Source organism: Wyeomyia smithii, chromosome 1 (genome assembly GCF_029784165.1).
Source record: "Wyeomyia smithii strain HCP4-BCI-WySm-NY-G18 chromosome 1, ASM2978416v1, whole genome shotgun sequence".
Classification (NCBI taxonomy): Eukaryota; Metazoa; Arthropoda; class Insecta; order Diptera; family Culicidae; genus Wyeomyia; species Wyeomyia smithii.
The window spans coordinates 77,277,151-77,292,841 of record NC_073694.1 but is presented as its reverse complement, the minus strand read 5'-3'; the positions used below and the strand labels follow the sequence as shown (position 1 = coordinate 77,292,841).

General features: G+C 36.7%; 3 protein-coding genes across 14 annotated transcripts in view; 1 reads left to right on the top strand and 2 right to left on the bottom strand.

The window, feature by feature from the left end:
• Positions 1-2,038: 2,038 nt before the first annotated feature.
• Positions 2,039-3,607, bottom strand: LOC129718680 (nucleoporin Nup35). Of its 3 annotated transcripts, none has more exons than XM_055669707.1 (3): positions 3,413-3,607; positions 2,472-3,343; positions 2,039-2,397 (listed from the first exon to the last, which is right to left on the bottom strand). In XM_055669707.1, exons 2-3 carry the CDS (start codon positions 3,305-3,307, stop codon positions 2,253-2,255), a joined length of 981 nt encoding a protein of 326 aa, XP_055525682.1. In that variant the 5' UTR covers positions 3,308-3,343; positions 3,413-3,607; the 3' UTR covers positions 2,039-2,252. The 3 variants fall into 3 exon arrangements, with proteins under 3 accessions (XP_055525682.1, XP_055525681.1, XP_055525680.1); XM_055669706.1 differs by having other exon boundaries at positions 3,416-3,607; XM_055669705.1 differs by having other exon boundaries at positions 3,440-3,606.
• A 270-nt stretch (positions 3,608-3,877) lies between these two features.
• Positions 3,878-8,695, top strand: LOC129718678 (sphingomyelin phosphodiesterase 4). 2 transcript variants are annotated; one of them, XM_055669693.1, is made up of 8 exons: positions 3,878-3,970; positions 4,330-5,526; positions 5,580-5,656; positions 5,720-5,942; positions 6,007-6,109; positions 6,167-6,398; positions 6,815-7,937; positions 7,995-8,695. In XM_055669693.1, the coding sequence occupies exons 2-8, from the start codon at positions 5,512-5,514 to the stop codon at positions 8,622-8,624; spliced, it is 2,403 nt and encodes an 800-aa protein (XP_055525668.1). In that variant the 5' UTR covers positions 3,878-3,970; positions 4,330-5,511; the 3' UTR covers positions 8,625-8,695. The 2 variants fall into 2 exon arrangements, with proteins under 2 accessions (XP_055525668.1, XP_055525669.1); XM_055669694.1 differs by lacking the exons at positions 3,878-3,970; positions 4,330-5,526; positions 5,580-5,656 and having other exon boundaries at positions 5,812-5,951.
• LOC129718679 (protein white) overlaps positions 8,636-15,691 on the bottom strand; it is a 57,690-nt gene continuing 50,634 nt past the window's right edge. For all 9 annotated transcript variants that reach the window (XM_055669695.1, XM_055669697.1, XM_055669703.1 and 6 more), the window contains 3 exons: positions 9,656-9,983; positions 9,236-9,596; positions 8,636-9,173 (listed from right to left, as the gene is read on the bottom strand). In XM_055669695.1, the coding sequence (XP_055525670.1) occupies positions 8,788-9,173; positions 9,236-9,596; positions 9,656-9,983 (1,075 nt within the window). In that variant the 3' untranslated portion in view covers positions 8,636-8,787. The remainder of the gene's footprint in view (positions 9,174-9,235; positions 9,597-9,655; positions 9,984-15,691) is intronic.

Below are 15,691 nucleotides of genomic sequence, written 5' to 3'. Positions count from 1 at the left end.
CGGTTTATCAAGAGGATTTTTGATTTAACATGTTTTTTTCCACGAGGCATGTATCCCCCGCGTAAGAAAACCTAACTGTATTTGAGCCTTTTTCTTATGAAGGAATTTATCTTAGTAAAAATTATCTGAACTTTCCTTCAAAAATATAAAAAATGATTTTAGGATCCTACTCTGAAAAAAATATAATTTAAAAACGAAAAATGATTTCAGATAATATCGGTGATCTCAGATTCTTTTAAATGAAGTATTTTAGATAGACAATTTAGCTGCCTTAAACGTTCTATGCGTTGCTAAAATGTACACTTTGACACACACTCTTGAAATACGAAACATTTTCGGTGTAGGTTGGTCACACCAAGTTCCCAAGTAATACTAGGAAACTAGGATAGTTTTCCAGTGAAATGAAACCGGTCATCAAAATTGATTCATTTTTCGCAAAGTTCTGGCAATTTAAAATTTGAGAGTTTTATTTATCTCAATTATTTTGTCTACCCGCTGTAAAAATCAGCACACTTTTTTTGGCGCAACAATTTTGTTGATTTGGATTTTTAGTGGAACTAAAAATTGTTTGTTGACAGATACTTTAAACTTAAACAGTTCCCAGTTAAACTAAACAATTACCAGAGAGTTACCAATAGACTACCGCTATGCATGTCCATCATATTATAAGAGTTGGCAAGCCGAAGAAAATGCATTTTTTTACAATTTCGTATCATTGCTTTTTATGAGATGGTGCAAAAAGTTTAGATATTTTTTTAAAGTTCTCCAGTACTATGTTGTCGAGTTCATTTGTTTTTAGGAAACTAAAAACTATAAATACCTTTTTAGTTACCATTTTTTCTCAGAAACTCAGCACCCAACGCACCCAACAAATACCCAGCGGCAAAAGCAACTCCTGGGGTAGGGTAGGTGAGGTCTCCTTCTTTTGGGTCTCCTCCAGTAACCAGCCGCACCGACTTGTGCTCACCCTTATAATATCGATAGTTATCGTTAACGTAAAAAAAATAACGATAATATCGATGTCCCGCATTTATCGATATTATCGATAAGTTTCCCATCACTAATCAGTTTTTGTATCATTTGAAAGAGCTGCTTTTTCTAAGCAAAACGTGATTTTCGAAAATTTTCTATCGTTGTCCTACAATTTTTAAATCACGAATTAAAACTACTCGAAATCTGCTCGAAATGGCTACAATGACAGTTCGCCCATGTACCAACTGTCATTTAAGCGATTTCGAGCGCTTTTCTAATTCTTCATTTAAAACTCGAAGGACAATGATATGAAATTTTTTTACACTCTTTTAGCTGATATATAAAAATCAGAAATCCGTGAATAGCTAAACAACTTAATTGCGAGCGGCAACCCCTTACACAACAATAAAATATCACTTAAGATTTGTTTTCGACATTAGAAGATTTCGTGTTCGGTTGTGTTTTGGTTTTGCAACTTGAAAAATAGCAACAATAACGAACGTACAAGCAATAAAAGGTCACCCGTTGATTGCGTATACGATTGTATTCTACCATTACCAATAATATTTGTTGGTTGAAGAACTTTATTGTTTCAATCAAACAATTCACATGTTTGGCGAGAATAATATTGTTTTATCATGAGATGTACGAAAACTATAGCAATAGGATATTTTTTTTTATTTCTAGAAAGAAAATAAACATATGATGCTAATTTCTACATGAGCATGCGGCATACAGCTGTCGTTGCGAGAATCATGGAAGTTCTAAGTTCAACACCACAAATCGTCAGAACCTTGAAGATTTTTAACATCAATAGGCATTATATGGCATATAAACCTGATACATAATATCACAAAACAAACAAAATCAATCAAAACTGTTGTTCTGAGCTCAAGTAATGTTGGGATATACGGACATCAAGTTATTCATACTTAAAACGATTGAATCAAAGCACAACTAACGGTAACAAGGAAATTTATTTGTTTGCGTCCTTTCTCGAAGAATGTTTTAGTTATTAACATTTTTAGTTAAGTGGTTTTCGGATGTATAATTACTGGCAGCAAGGTTTGCAGCATTGTCATATTTTAAATGAAACATTTTAGAATGCAATAAATTTTGTGCAATGGCAGTTTGTAAACAGACGGAATATCTGTAATTTTTTTCAAAATAGCTGTTTCATATTTGACATACCGTCTACAATATCTCAATACACTATGATGAACAGTTACATTCTTTTTTATCAAGACTCCTTCACTAGGAAACTTCTTTCAAGCATTCATTTACCAACCAAAAAATAGATCCATAGCTTTGTTAACAATTCCAGAGCTCCGTTTTGGAGCAGTTGGACTAGGTACTACGTTCGTCGGATGTTGAGCGTTTTTGTATGCTATGTGGGTCAATGATCGCACTCGACTCAGAGAATAGCTATGAAAAGTGTTTGAAAATTAAGAATAATTTTATTTTTGAGCAATAAATTCGCAATTCTGCATTGTACTTACTCTTTGCGTTCTTCCGTATGTTCTTTTCCTATGATAGCTGGATCATTGCAATACTGCACTCCTACCATGAGATTTTGACCAATATTTTTTCCATTATAATTCAATGCCTTTTCACACTCGAGTCTTGAAGTAAATCTCAGGTGAACCCAATTTCCGTTTTGCGTTGCAAACACTTTGTCGATTATTGCACCGCACTGAGAAAAATGCGACAGAATCATTGAGGATGCTGACTGTGGAAATCCGAATACAGTTATCCAATAGTCGTTAACACTTTGGGTTTGAGATAAATTCAGGTGTGACTGAGATAACGGTGAAATGATAGAGTTATTGCGAATAAAATCTTGTTCTCGGGCCACAGGTATTGGTGACATGACTCTCGACACATTGAACCCGCTCTGATTTAGATAGGGGTCGCCGCCAGATTGATTAAACGCTTGCGGAGAAAGTGCAGACCCAGGAGCGTTTTGTTGTTGCTGTGCTAGAAAACTTTTTGTTGGTGTTTGGAAAAGTTGTTTCTCGTTTCGAAAAGAATCAAAAAGTCCTTGTGTAGGTGGGCCAGATACACTACTATTGTGGTTCATTCCCGATTGATTCAAATTAGATCCACCAAATCCACCGAACTTAGATGGTAAACCAGCTCTGTTCATATAATCTGGAGATTGTGTTCCCAAACTTGTCGAAGTCTGAGCAAATGCCAATGATGATCTACCTTTAGTTGGAGACAGCGTATTTGTTCTAGGTGTCGCTGGAGTTTCACCCATGAGAAAGGAGGGAAGATACCCGCTCGTTGACGTTAGAGGACTTGCGCTAGGACTGCCAAGTGTCATTGGTTCCATAGTATTCTGTACCAATAAGTTGAAATTGGATTGAATCTGCGAAATGAGAATAAATACCTGTATTGTATTCAAAATCTGGACGGTTAAGTTCTGTAACAAAGCTACTACTGTAACATCGTTTTAGCCTCCTACCGCGGAAATAATCACTGGCAGAACAATGCGGCTGTACTAATCAATCGCTTATATTTTTCAAATAACGATGATAACAATACAATTACAACTATTAAATTGTTAATAAAGCGGTGGCGATTGAAATTAAAATTATAGAAACGATAGAAACGAGATATTAAGGATGGGCGATGCTAATATCGATACAGTGGTATCGATACTTATGCTATAGAAGCAGGGCTATGAAAGGCCGCTATCTTTTAATCTAAGGGGAGACAACTGCACTCAAAATATTTTTCACATTATTGTTACGTGAAATTTCCTATACTTATTCATTTTCTGTTATATTGCATGATTTATGTGACAAACATAACATCTACGTGAAAATCACATGCATCCCGCATAAACAAATACCATACACGAATTGTTTCCCGTATAGTATCTTAACCATTTATAAAACAGTCACATAACCATTTACATACCATATCAGCTACAGTTTTGACCATCTAGTTCATAGTAAACTGAGAAATCACCATTTGGTGAACTAGGCGTTAGGTATGGTTACCATTCAAAAACAGCGATTTTCCCGAACATATTTTTTTCGATATTATACACGATATGGTAAACTAATAATCCAAAATTTTGTACTAAAACTATTCTTCAAATAGTATGAATATGTTATTTTGCAGTAGTTTCCAGTTGTTCAGGTATCATTTCATGAATGGTATATTTATATTGAATTATATTCTGATAATCGTTCGTGGAATAGTCGTGATATTGTTTTGAATATAAAGACTGTTAGTGGCGATTTTTTTTTACAAAATCATGTTTTTGTTTTTCAGCTACAGATATCATCACTTGCCAGCCATCTTACACATTTCTTTTTGTGACTGGTCATATTTGTATTCTTCCAGGCTGCGAGGGGCGCTGTTTTGCATTTGTCGTCGTGCAATGTGGACTTCAACATCGTTCTGCTCGGAGATACTGGATAGAAAAAAGGATTGTATAAATACTAAAGCCGAAAGATTTGTGACCAATTTGATTACCTTTCATTATAGTTTGACAAGCACCTGCGACTACACCGTTTACTGGATCTCTTCGTTATTCGATGGAGCTTCAACCGTTGAAGGTGTGGCGGACAAACAGTGCTCACTATCCTATTTGGGGATACTGAATATAAATAGTTAAAGTCATTCAGTTTAGTACAGTAATAACTGATGAACATTATCACGAACAGTTACCATACTTCATTAAGTACAGTTAAAATCCTTACCGCTTCAGCAATGGTTTTTGATTATGCGGGATACTATCTTTTATCACGTAGTATCTACGTGAACTTGGCAACGTCAAACAGAATGTCATAGAAGAAGTATCGCGTGAACTCTCTATGTGAAAATACACAGAAATCAAAATGGCGAAGCTGTTGTCTAACTCAGTCTCTGACAATAAAAAAAATTTATCGACGGCTTGCCAATAAGTGAGCTTTCGAAAAACCGTACGAATTTGACATCGAGCCTTGAGCTTACAGGTTTCACACAGATTGAGTTCAAAGGTCGAGGAGTTTCCTATACATAAACAGTTGCAGCTTACAATAGTTATCTCCGGCAAATGTCGTAATATTTGTCCGTTTTTATGTCGTTTGATTCATTTACGAATCGGCGATTTTGCATGGCCGTGCGATTTATCAAGCAACATATTTCAGTAACAGTGAATGACAATGAACTCATGTTCTGGGCTCAAATTAATTTGTGCCCGCTGTCAGCAGTAAGATAAAGATGTATAAAAAGAAGCGGTGATGTGCTATCTCGTTTACACATATGTTGAGATTTTAGCCCTTGAAACATGGCGTGATGCCAAAGGGGTGTGGAATTCACTTCGCAGTAACGTGTCGATTTTTTACAGTGTAGAGGAGCTAAAATGATCAAAATTGCCATTTGTTTCAAAACCATCAAAACGATTTCTTTCAGTTACAAAAAAACAGAGCGATTGTCACTACCGGTTGATAAATAGATTGCTTTACCGCTGGAAATATTGTAGGGTGCTGAGTTCGTGATTTTGATATTTTTATATGCCTGTTATCAGCTAGTATTGCGACGATGGATTCCTCGGGGGTATGTGTGTTGAATCGTTGTACTATTTGAATTACAGTTTTTATTTTTGCTAGGCTAGAATTTTAGAAATACTCAATTTACCACTCATGATGCGATGTCCCGAACTAGGTCTTCTCATAGATCGATCCAGGTAGTAATGCATTTTTAAGAAGGTATTGCTAATGCCCACTAAAAATTACTCTCGTTATTTCAGCATAAAGGAATTACAAGATATTTACCCATTGTTGGTCAATTCCATATTCGGTATTAATACCGGTGTGGGCTGGGGCCTTCGATCGATTACGCGAGATACACATCCGCTTGATTTTGATGTACTGTATAACTTTTTCATACCTATTGGCGGCCCTATGTTTCGACTGTGTTATCGACTTCTGAATGACCCTTTAAAATACGAACTCCCCATATCATACCTACCAGTATGAAATGTATGCTGTATCGGCATGAAACAAAATAATTCTGATTATTGCTTCTTCATTCCAGCCAAAAATGCAGCAACTGTTAGATAGTGGACGATATTCGGCATTTTATAGTGATTTAATCAATGTTGATCCATTTAGAAGACAAATTGTGTCGCTAGCTTTGAGTAAGCGCATATTTGAATAATGTAAACTGACTTTAGATTTCATAATTACAATTATAGATGCATTTGATTACTTTACGCTGCATTTTGTGCTGCACGGACTGATTACTCCACAAAGACTATGCTCAGGAATAACACCATTTGGTAATGAAAAGGCCAAAACATTATACCTTATTTTGACCGCAGAGTATCTATGTACCTTTCTGCCTAGTCATCCGGACTCTGTTGTACTTCCACAAATTATGTGTGGCAGTATAAAGGTCTCTTCACCGGCTTCCATACCAGTACTACAGTAAGTGCAATTTTCGTTTGTTCAAAATAGTATGTTAGGTCGAAATCATGATGGAGCTCAAATAATCAAAATTATTGTCCCTCAAATGTCACACATATTTTTGAGAGCAGAACGATGTCTTGTATTACAAATGCTATTTACTTAAACTCAATATAGATATAGATAATTTATAGATATTTATATTCCTGTAGGAAACACGTCAAAAATGTTCATGCAACGGTTTGAAGTAGACATCATGATAAAATTGACATTCAAAAATAATGTGTTGAAATAATTAAAACAAACCAGTGTAGTTCTAATATCCATTAGTGCATCTCCTAACACACCAATATGCTACTAGAGTTTGCTATTGCATTTGTTCATTTGTAAAAATTCAAAGTAATTTTATAACACGCTTGTATCACATTTTGTTTCAGACCCACAAAATCACCGAAATATCTTCTAATATCGGCTATACATCATCATGCTCCTGCTACAACGGCACCTCATCAACATACTGTCAGCAACACTACAATCGAATCTTCCCGTAGCTATTGTTGGCGTTCTGAAAGTGTACTCTATCTCTTTATTGATTGTTGGCTTCGGTTAGATGTCGACGATTCTCGTGAACTACCTAGTAACGAATTTATACGATGCGTGCGTATTTTAGTTAAGCAACTTCATTCATTTGGTAATAGCGCAGAGCTCGATAACACATCAATGATACATTTAAGACAGCTAGCACAACCGTTGATGAATGCCCGAATTTACAGCTTTGTAAAATCGTTAATAGCACGTTGGCCATTAGATAGTTCGTTTTCAGACGTGCTGGAGCTATGGCTTAGCTACATACAACCTTGGCGATACACATTTAATCGAGACCTTAGCAGCACCACTGAGATACCCATTTCTCCTCGAAACGAAAATTTTATAACCGACAATTTGCTCGTATATACTCAAATTTTCATCCAGTTGATTCCACGCTTTGAACGAATGGATTTGACGACACTCAGAAATGTTTTGATGTTATTCCGGCTGTTAAAAGTGTTTAGCCAAAGCAACTTGATTGATTTACTGAATCAAAACGAACAAGTTATGTCTTCTAACAATAACGTCAACTTTAACAGTTCTGCGTTTAATATTAGTGGTGCTTCCAACCGAAGTGTGGGTAATGTAAGTGTAGGCGTTCTTAACAGATCTAGCGGCGAATGGAAATCTTTCAACTCAAGTGGTGGTGCTGGTGGTAGACCAGGAACACCAGGAAATAAATCGACTGGAGAAGCTCATGATGATAGTTATGTATTTCTCTTCGGGGATCAGTTTAGTAAAGAAATCGAGGAGTTGCTGAAGAGAATATACGTTTCCACAATAATAGCAAGAGAGAATCTCAGACAGATACAGATAGAAAAGGAAAGTCGTTACCGTGGAGTACTCAAGTATGTACATAAAGTGATTGGATACTTCGATTATGACCCAATGTATGCGGCAATGCTTAGCGATCGACAAAAGATTCCGGAAATTTTGGAAGTAGTGTTGGAAGCCCTCGCGAGAATGTTTCAGGTTTGTGATATTTGAATATAAAACAATAATATTAGCTAAACAATGTCCACTTCTCAGATTCCACTAACGGAAGAATTTTTCCAAGGCGAATCTATGCAAATTGATGCGCCATTAACACAGCTGGAGAAAACTACTAATACTACCTGGGAGAATTCCATTTATTCAGTACCTTCTTTTCAGTCGTTTTCTTTATCGCCACAACAAATGAAGAATCAAAAAGCGCGAATTCGATATACAGGCGATCCTGCTTTACTGCCAATAAAAAGTACAGAATTCACGTTCTTGGTACGATTTCTGCACCAACTGTCATGCCAGCTGAACTTAATGTTTAGTGAAGAAATGGATGATTTATGGCATCGGGATGATCTGTGGGGTAAACTTGGACGCCAAATATTGAGCCCCCCTATGGTTACACAAACTTTCGATAAATCACAAGGCATTTGTGTATTGAAACATGACCAATTAGGTCCGAGGATTTGTTTGCGAATACTGGCATCTTACACGTCATCGTTCATAATTTCATGCTCGTTTTTGCTCGGATATTTAATGTTGAATGCACCAAGTTACGGGTTTATGCTATTGTTAATGTTCGCATTTTTAATTTTATTTTTCAAATCACTGTTTTTTGACGTATCACCCATAGATATGCTAACGGATCAAACACGGATAATAGATCGGACTAGTTAATATGGTGAATACTTTTTTTAAATGTATCTTTTATTTGATTTTTTATTACAATAAAATAATTGCGAGTAGAATTTTACTATTGCTTGCTATTGCTATTAAACTAAGGATGACAACCTTTACTATGATATGAGATTGATTTTCCTAGTCAGCGAGAAGTTTAGTATTATTCTTTACTTCTCGAGCGAAGCCAAAGGCAAAACAAAGCTCCAAGGCGGAATAACGCAATCAGAAGGCATAAGCATATCACATCGAAACTGAAGTTCTCCACTTTGAAGTTGAAGGTTTCCAGAATTATCTGCCCAGAACTTGGACATGTTACGTTTAGTCGAGTGCAAGCTATTTCCCCAGCCTGTACATTGCTCCATTGATTGATAAGTAAAGCTTCGTTGGCGTATCGAAACCAAGATAAAAACGATAAATATTCAAAGTAGGCTGGAACAGACGCCGAATTGAGAAAAAAACCACCGAATATTAGAAATGGAATTATCACCGGTGGGCCAACAGAGAGAGCCATCGAAACTGAAGAGCTTGCGCATGATATAAAATAACCTGAAAAACGAAAAAAAATATATTTATATATCAAAGGTTATAATTATGAAATACTTTTTTACCAAAAGATGTAGCAACATTCGCAACTAAGGTTACAATGAATAAAGCTGTAATGTAATGCTCCACGCCGGATCGTAAGCCAATCATTGGATAGGTGATAGAAGTAAACACAAATGGCACAGCTATGAACAGAGGAACTTCGGCTATAGTTTTTCCCAAAAAGTAAGTATCCACCCGGAACAATCGTGATCGTTTCTCACGTAGGAACACTGGCAGTTCAGCGGAGAATACATTAATAACCGCAAATACGTTCTGGAATGTCATATTTGTTAGAAAGAGAAATAGCGAGCCGTTGATGTTCATCACGCCATCCTGATCCAGCTTTTGGCCAAAGTAAATTGAACCGATCAAAGTGGCGACCATCTAACAATTTCAGAAATTACTAAAATGCCTTTTAAAACTTTTCAATAGTCGTTACTCACGGCAGTTTGAAGTAAGCGTACTTTAACTAGCATAGGATCCTTCAATACCGTCAACCAGGAACGCCACAATACGTAATAAAACTGCGTCCACCAATTCGACCGATAACCAGTTCTACTCGCCCCATTCACCGGTTGTAGAAAAAACTCATCAATGTGCTTTTCAGCCGTCGCGATTTCCATTACATCTCGTGCCATTGTACTAACCGCAAAGGAATCACAGATTTTTTTTATTGTATCTCTACATTCCAATTCTTTATTCGGTGCAATGGCAAGCATTTGGACATAAAAATCAGCAGGATTATAGTTCGGTGGACAAGGAATACCTAGTCTGAAAATAGAAACCAAATTTTAGAACTACTTTGGTAAGTGAGATTAGGAGACTATAAGAACTGGGTCCTAAATAATCAAAGTATTAGCAGGATAATACTTTCCGAAGGCAAGAAACGATCTCCTGGAAAAGTGCCAGAAAGTGCATAACATCGATTGTTCGAAAATAAATGCATCTTGTGTCCTAGTGACAGACCGTTGGTTAAATATAATGAATAAATTTAGAGATAATGATCGAAAATGACAATAGGTACCGACAAAACATTGCAGACAGTAATAAACATGGACTGCATCACATCCAGAAGTTGTATACTGAAAAATGGTCTTCTTCAATTCAACTAAACCGATAACGTCATAGATAACAGGAGACCACTGCGTCAAGCTGCTTGGTGTTAGAAACAATAGTTTGGATCTGGTAGATCGTTGATATTTGGACAATTCAAAAAATTTAATCATGATCAATAAAAAGAATTTCATTAAATTTGATAACAAATACACTAAAGTTGCTTTTTACGCGGGGGATACGTGCCGCGTAAAAAAAACCGCGTAAATTCCGGAATCCGCGTAAAAAACCGCGTAAATTCCGGAATCCGCGTTAACAAAACGCCTAAGTTCCGGAATCCGCGTAAAAAGCGACCTTAGTGTTCTGAATTCTTAATTATTCATCACTACTATTGAGAATAATAACTTGAAAATTACAAATCTATAAACGACAGTTATTATATACAGAGATTTCTCCTCCTAAAATTTTATTTTGAAGCAAAATATTTTTTCATTCGATTATTTCATTAACATCTGATTGTTAAGAGATGGTTTGTATAACTACCTGCTTATAACGTTCTTCTGTGGCTCGAATATTTGGGAATACCTATCTGCAGAATTGTATAAATTTAAACAACTCCGCGGCTCGAAAGGGAGAAAATTTGTTCATTGATAGTACAGGGCAAAGTTTTCTTCTCTTCAAAGACATTTATGCTTGGAATTCGCCTACCCTACAGTTCTACGGTCGAGATAAGAAAATAAGTGAGATTAACATTAACCCGTGCGTCAGGCTTTGCCGCTGATGATACATAAAATGCAATATGCCAGTCATTCAACAATTCTCTCAATAAATGCAAGAGCAGTAACAAAATAGTGATAGTAGGGTAAAGTGATCAGATTGTCGAAGCTCCATCGCGGATGTTACAGATACTGATTACTACCGAGCGTGGGATGTACATTAGACTGGGACACGGTTATATGGGAAAAAAGCGATGGTGTTATTTTTTCGCCCCCATGCACTTTTCGTGTTCCTTATAGATCCTATAACAACTGTGTAACTTTTCAGATCGATCGGTGAAACGCCCGATTTTTAAAGTTTCCATACGATTTTATATGGGAAAATTCACTTTTTCAAAACTTATTCTCTATAAATTCCCAGTTGGGTCCTAAAAATATATCGATACATGATATTTGTAGGAAATTTTCCTGGAAAAAACTCTTTTGAAGACCGTAAGGCGCTACGATGCTTGTAGAAACAGCTATTCACCCCAAACTGATTGAATGTCTGACGGACGGCTCACCATTGAATTTTACTAGCAATACTGCTGCAGCATGCTGCTGTTGCAAATTCAACCATGTGATGAGACATGATATCGCTTAAATTTATCTTGGAGGCTTCCTTGAAGATACTATGAGCAAAAATCACACTTTGAAAATAAATTCCACGCGAAATTATTTCTCATACTTAAGCAAGTCTGCAATAGCAGCATGCTGTAGCAGTGTTGCTGGAAAATTTCAATTGTGAGCCTTCCGTCAGACATTCAATCAGTTTGGGGTGAATAGCTGTTTCTACAAGCATCGTAGCGCCTTACGGTCTTCAGAAGAGTTTTTCCCAGGAAAATTTCCTACAAATATCATGTATCGATATATTTTTAGGACCCAACTGGGAATTTATAGAGAATAAGTTTTGAAAAAGTGAATTTTCCCATATAAAATCGTATGGAAACTTTAAAAATCGGGCGTTTCACCGATCGATCTGAAAAGTTACACAGTTGTTATGGGACCCATAAGGAACACGAAAAGTGCATGGGAGCTAACATTTATTTTTTGTCCCAGCCTAATGTACATACACGAAAGCTATTTTTCACACGTTTTTTTGTGGTTTGTGTAACATGTCTTTCTTACGGAAATTTTATAATTCGACGGTTTTTTCACGCGGATTCCGAAACTCACGCCTTTTTGTGTGGAGTCAAGAGTTTGCGCGTTTTCCTGAGCTTGGTGGTTGAACTCCAATCTTGGGTTCTTATAGCTTTATAGAACCAAATTCAAGATAGAGCCACAAAGTTGTTTCAGCTTTGACAGCCCAAGGGCGCATGCTTCTGGGTGGCGAATGGGAGCTAAGGGAGATCATGAGAGTCAGATATCTATGTTTTAGATCTTCCTACTCTGATCTCGGCAGTCTCCTATGTGGGGAGGATTCATGACAATATTAACCCTTTCTTTACCACAAGGTTTTTACTCAAAAAAAAAAAAAAAATCGAAAAATAGGTTTTTAGCGAAAGCGCTTGAACAAACCCTTCTTATTTTATTCCAAATTATAGTTTGAACGAAAAAAAAAAATAGAATCCAAAATGGTGATGTAGAGCACCACTGGGTCTTACGAGTCACATTTTACAAACAATACAAAATCAACAACTAACTTTATTTTGTCTAGATATCTTATAAAAAGTAAAAAAAAGAACGGAATAATATTTTATATTATGTATGCTATGCTGTAAAGCAATTACGGTCTCTTAAAAGGCATAACGGCCTTCCACATTTCGAGCAACAGAAATATGTAAAATGGCTACGAGAATCACAATGGTAACAACGTGATCGCTCGTCACATGCTACAGGCCAGTGAGCAACACCATCTAATCTGGAGTTCAACTCGGGAGCTTTCAGCGGAAGTCGAGATTTTTTTACAGGCATCTGTTTCAGGGGTCGACCTCTACGCTTTACTGTTTGTTTTCCACGCTGAATGAGCCAGTTTGCAATTTCGATACGAAAGTCCAGCAACGTAATTCTGGTTTCATCAAGTCGCGTATCGTGACGTCGGTATTGTATTGAAGGCATCGATGTGCTCTTCAGAAAACAGCACTTTTTCTAAATTTTCAAACGTGTTGGGAACAACTTCATTTTTGTTGTTATTCGCCCAGTGGTGCTCTTGTGCACCAAGGTTTGAGCATTCATAAAACTTGATTAAAATGAGAAAAATGACTACAATTTGTTTTAGGAGTGTTGTGACACCTAATTAATAAGAAAATATTTTTGCACGGATCAACAATAGAATGGTGATAGCTCATGAACAATAGAAAATATTGAATTATTTTTCGAAGAAAAAAAACGGCACTTTTTCAAATGTTTGATACTCTAATAAATTCTTGACTGTACATTTTTGGATAATTTTTTGCCGGAACATAAGTTAGGTGTGCAAGAATATATTTTCGAAATTTGAGCGAGATTGCTTAGAGCAAGCCCACCAGTGGCTAAATTGAAGTTTCTAAAGCTAGTTTGGCAACTCCCACCATAACGCGGCAACCGCACCGGGCGATGCTATGTTGGTCCCCCCACCTCGGGTAGTAGCGAGTTATTAAATTCAGCAACGTGCCGCATCGTTGCTATTTGATGAATAATGTCAAACTGTTGTTTGTTTTGTTGTGCTCGATAGTAAATGTTCGTAACAATATTTTGAAAATAATGAGTGTTTTAAACATAATTGGTCGGCTCCGGAAGACGAAACGCTTTGCCTTGGTTAAACACGTCGTAGGACGCAAGTATCGGCGTGAACCAGTCTATTTAAATTTCGATTGAGCTGAAATTTTGCACAGGGTGTTTTTTCGGGCGAGTAAACATTTATAGTTTTTTTTTTAAATTCGAGATGACCATAAAGCTCAAGTCCTCACAAGATTGGTCAACCATATCATTATTTCAATAAACCTGGAAGGTTTGAGCGAAATGCTCGGGAGTATTACCGACTATTGCTGCTGACTCTTTTAAAGGCATGTTAGTCTCAGTTTACCCGTTGCGTCCGGTTGTTGGATAAAAAACCATTTTTCACATCTACAGCTGTTTTAATCTTCGAAAACAACGTAAGACGAATTCGAAAGCGGCGTCGGAAACGGCCATCGGTATAGACTAGAGACTGTGTTATAAAGAGATACGCAAAGAGAAAAGCAGTGAATATGGCAACCTTTTGCTAATATTTTATTTTAAACAATTCTGGCAACCACATTTATTTTCGCATGACTTTTCATACGCACTAGAAAGTGTAATGAAAATTTCGAAACTTTGTAAGGATATATTACTGAGTTTCAGTGCTTGTTCATACAATTTTAAAAATTTCCAATGCATCACTCATAACATGAGCATGACGAACACATTTTTCGTTGATACCATAATTGCACGTGATTCACAGAATTTAAACTGATCGCAACACACATTCTGTACGAAAAGTAACACGCATGAGTTTGTTTACTTTGCACACTTGGAGCCTCGATTTGACGGTTCACTTGGAGTTTTCGACCTCACTCTTTGCGGATCTGTTCATAACACCGTCTGTAGTATAGACCGGTGTTTCCGAGAAAAAAAAACATTGTTTAAACGCTGGATGGCAAACTTCCTCAGCATAGCGGTCAATATTTTACCGTTTCCCAGGCTGAGAGCCACCCCGAATCTTTCCAAAAATCCTTTTCATACTCGCGTATAAAAAAAATGTTTCGCGAAATCATTTTCTTCGTCACTAGAATCATCCAAATACTCGAGAACAATTACCGCGTTTTACAGTTAAAGCTTGTTTGGCTGCAAATTTGCAAATATTAATAGCAAATTTTAGGAATCGAGACAACACAAAGTACAAAATACAATTAATGACAGTTCACCAAATTTGAGTATAACAGTTATTTAAGGCAACGTTACGAAACGTTCCACGGTCTAACGCAATTACTTTAATTAAACATACAAGGATAAAAAAAAATCCATGCACGCACAAACGAAGGAACCTGCAACAGAATTGTGGTATCGATAATTTGGGAGAACGGAAACAAAGTTAAAACAGAGTGGCTTGAAATAAAGGGGATATTTTATGAAGCAGAAAGAACGCAGATCATTCCGGAAACAATTGACGGACTGATAAATTGGTTATTACTAGATGCGCAGAGTTTTTGGGAAATACGACACACACAAAAACTTTGCTAATGCTAGCTAGTGACGGTCTTTAGAAATTAACAACTGCCGGGGTTAAAAAGAAATAGATGAATTGGTAATCTCCAATAGCAACGACCGGTGCGAACATCGGTTGCTATCCAAAATAGCAACGGCCAGCGTTGTGAAAATAGCAACTCAAATGGCAACTTACCGGTGCGCTTGCTCTTAATAATTCGTAACGATACACACATCCAAACTTGTGGTGCTCTAGAGCAACCATGGTAAAGAGAGGGTTAATTGTTAAAAGTTTTGGTGAATTCTCTTCACACGTGGACCAGACCACATTGTGCAAGGTCGGTTCTCATCTAGAAAGTGACAAATACATACTTCTTGATTCTGTGCAGTTGTAGTAGCCGTAGTATTCGAAACAAGAGTCTGTGTTGTACACGGTAAGACGGTAAGAAAACCCATTAATGGGTATTGTACCCATTTTTTGCAGTCATATGCGGCTGTCAAAAAATGGGTAAATTTAAAATTGTGAAA

Bases quoted from the DNA above. Each gene is read 5' to 3' on its own strand.
- LOC129718680 (XM_055669707.1), bottom strand. From the start codon at position 3,307: ATGGAACCAATGACACTTGGCAGTCCTAGCGCAAGTCCTCTAACGTCA. The intron at 2,398-2,471 runs GTAAGTACAATG...CACTTTTCATAG, and splicing joins CATACGGAAGAACGCAAAGA to CTATTCTCTGAGTCGAGTGC.
- LOC129718678 (XM_055669693.1), top strand. The intron at 6,399-6,814 runs GTAAGTGCAATT...ATTTTGTTTCAG, and splicing joins GCTTCCATACCAGTACTACA to ACCCACAAAATCACCGAAAT. The intron at 7,938-7,994 runs GTTTGTGATATT...TCCACTTCTCAG, and splicing joins CCCTCGCGAGAATGTTTCAG to ATTCCACTAACGGAAGAATT.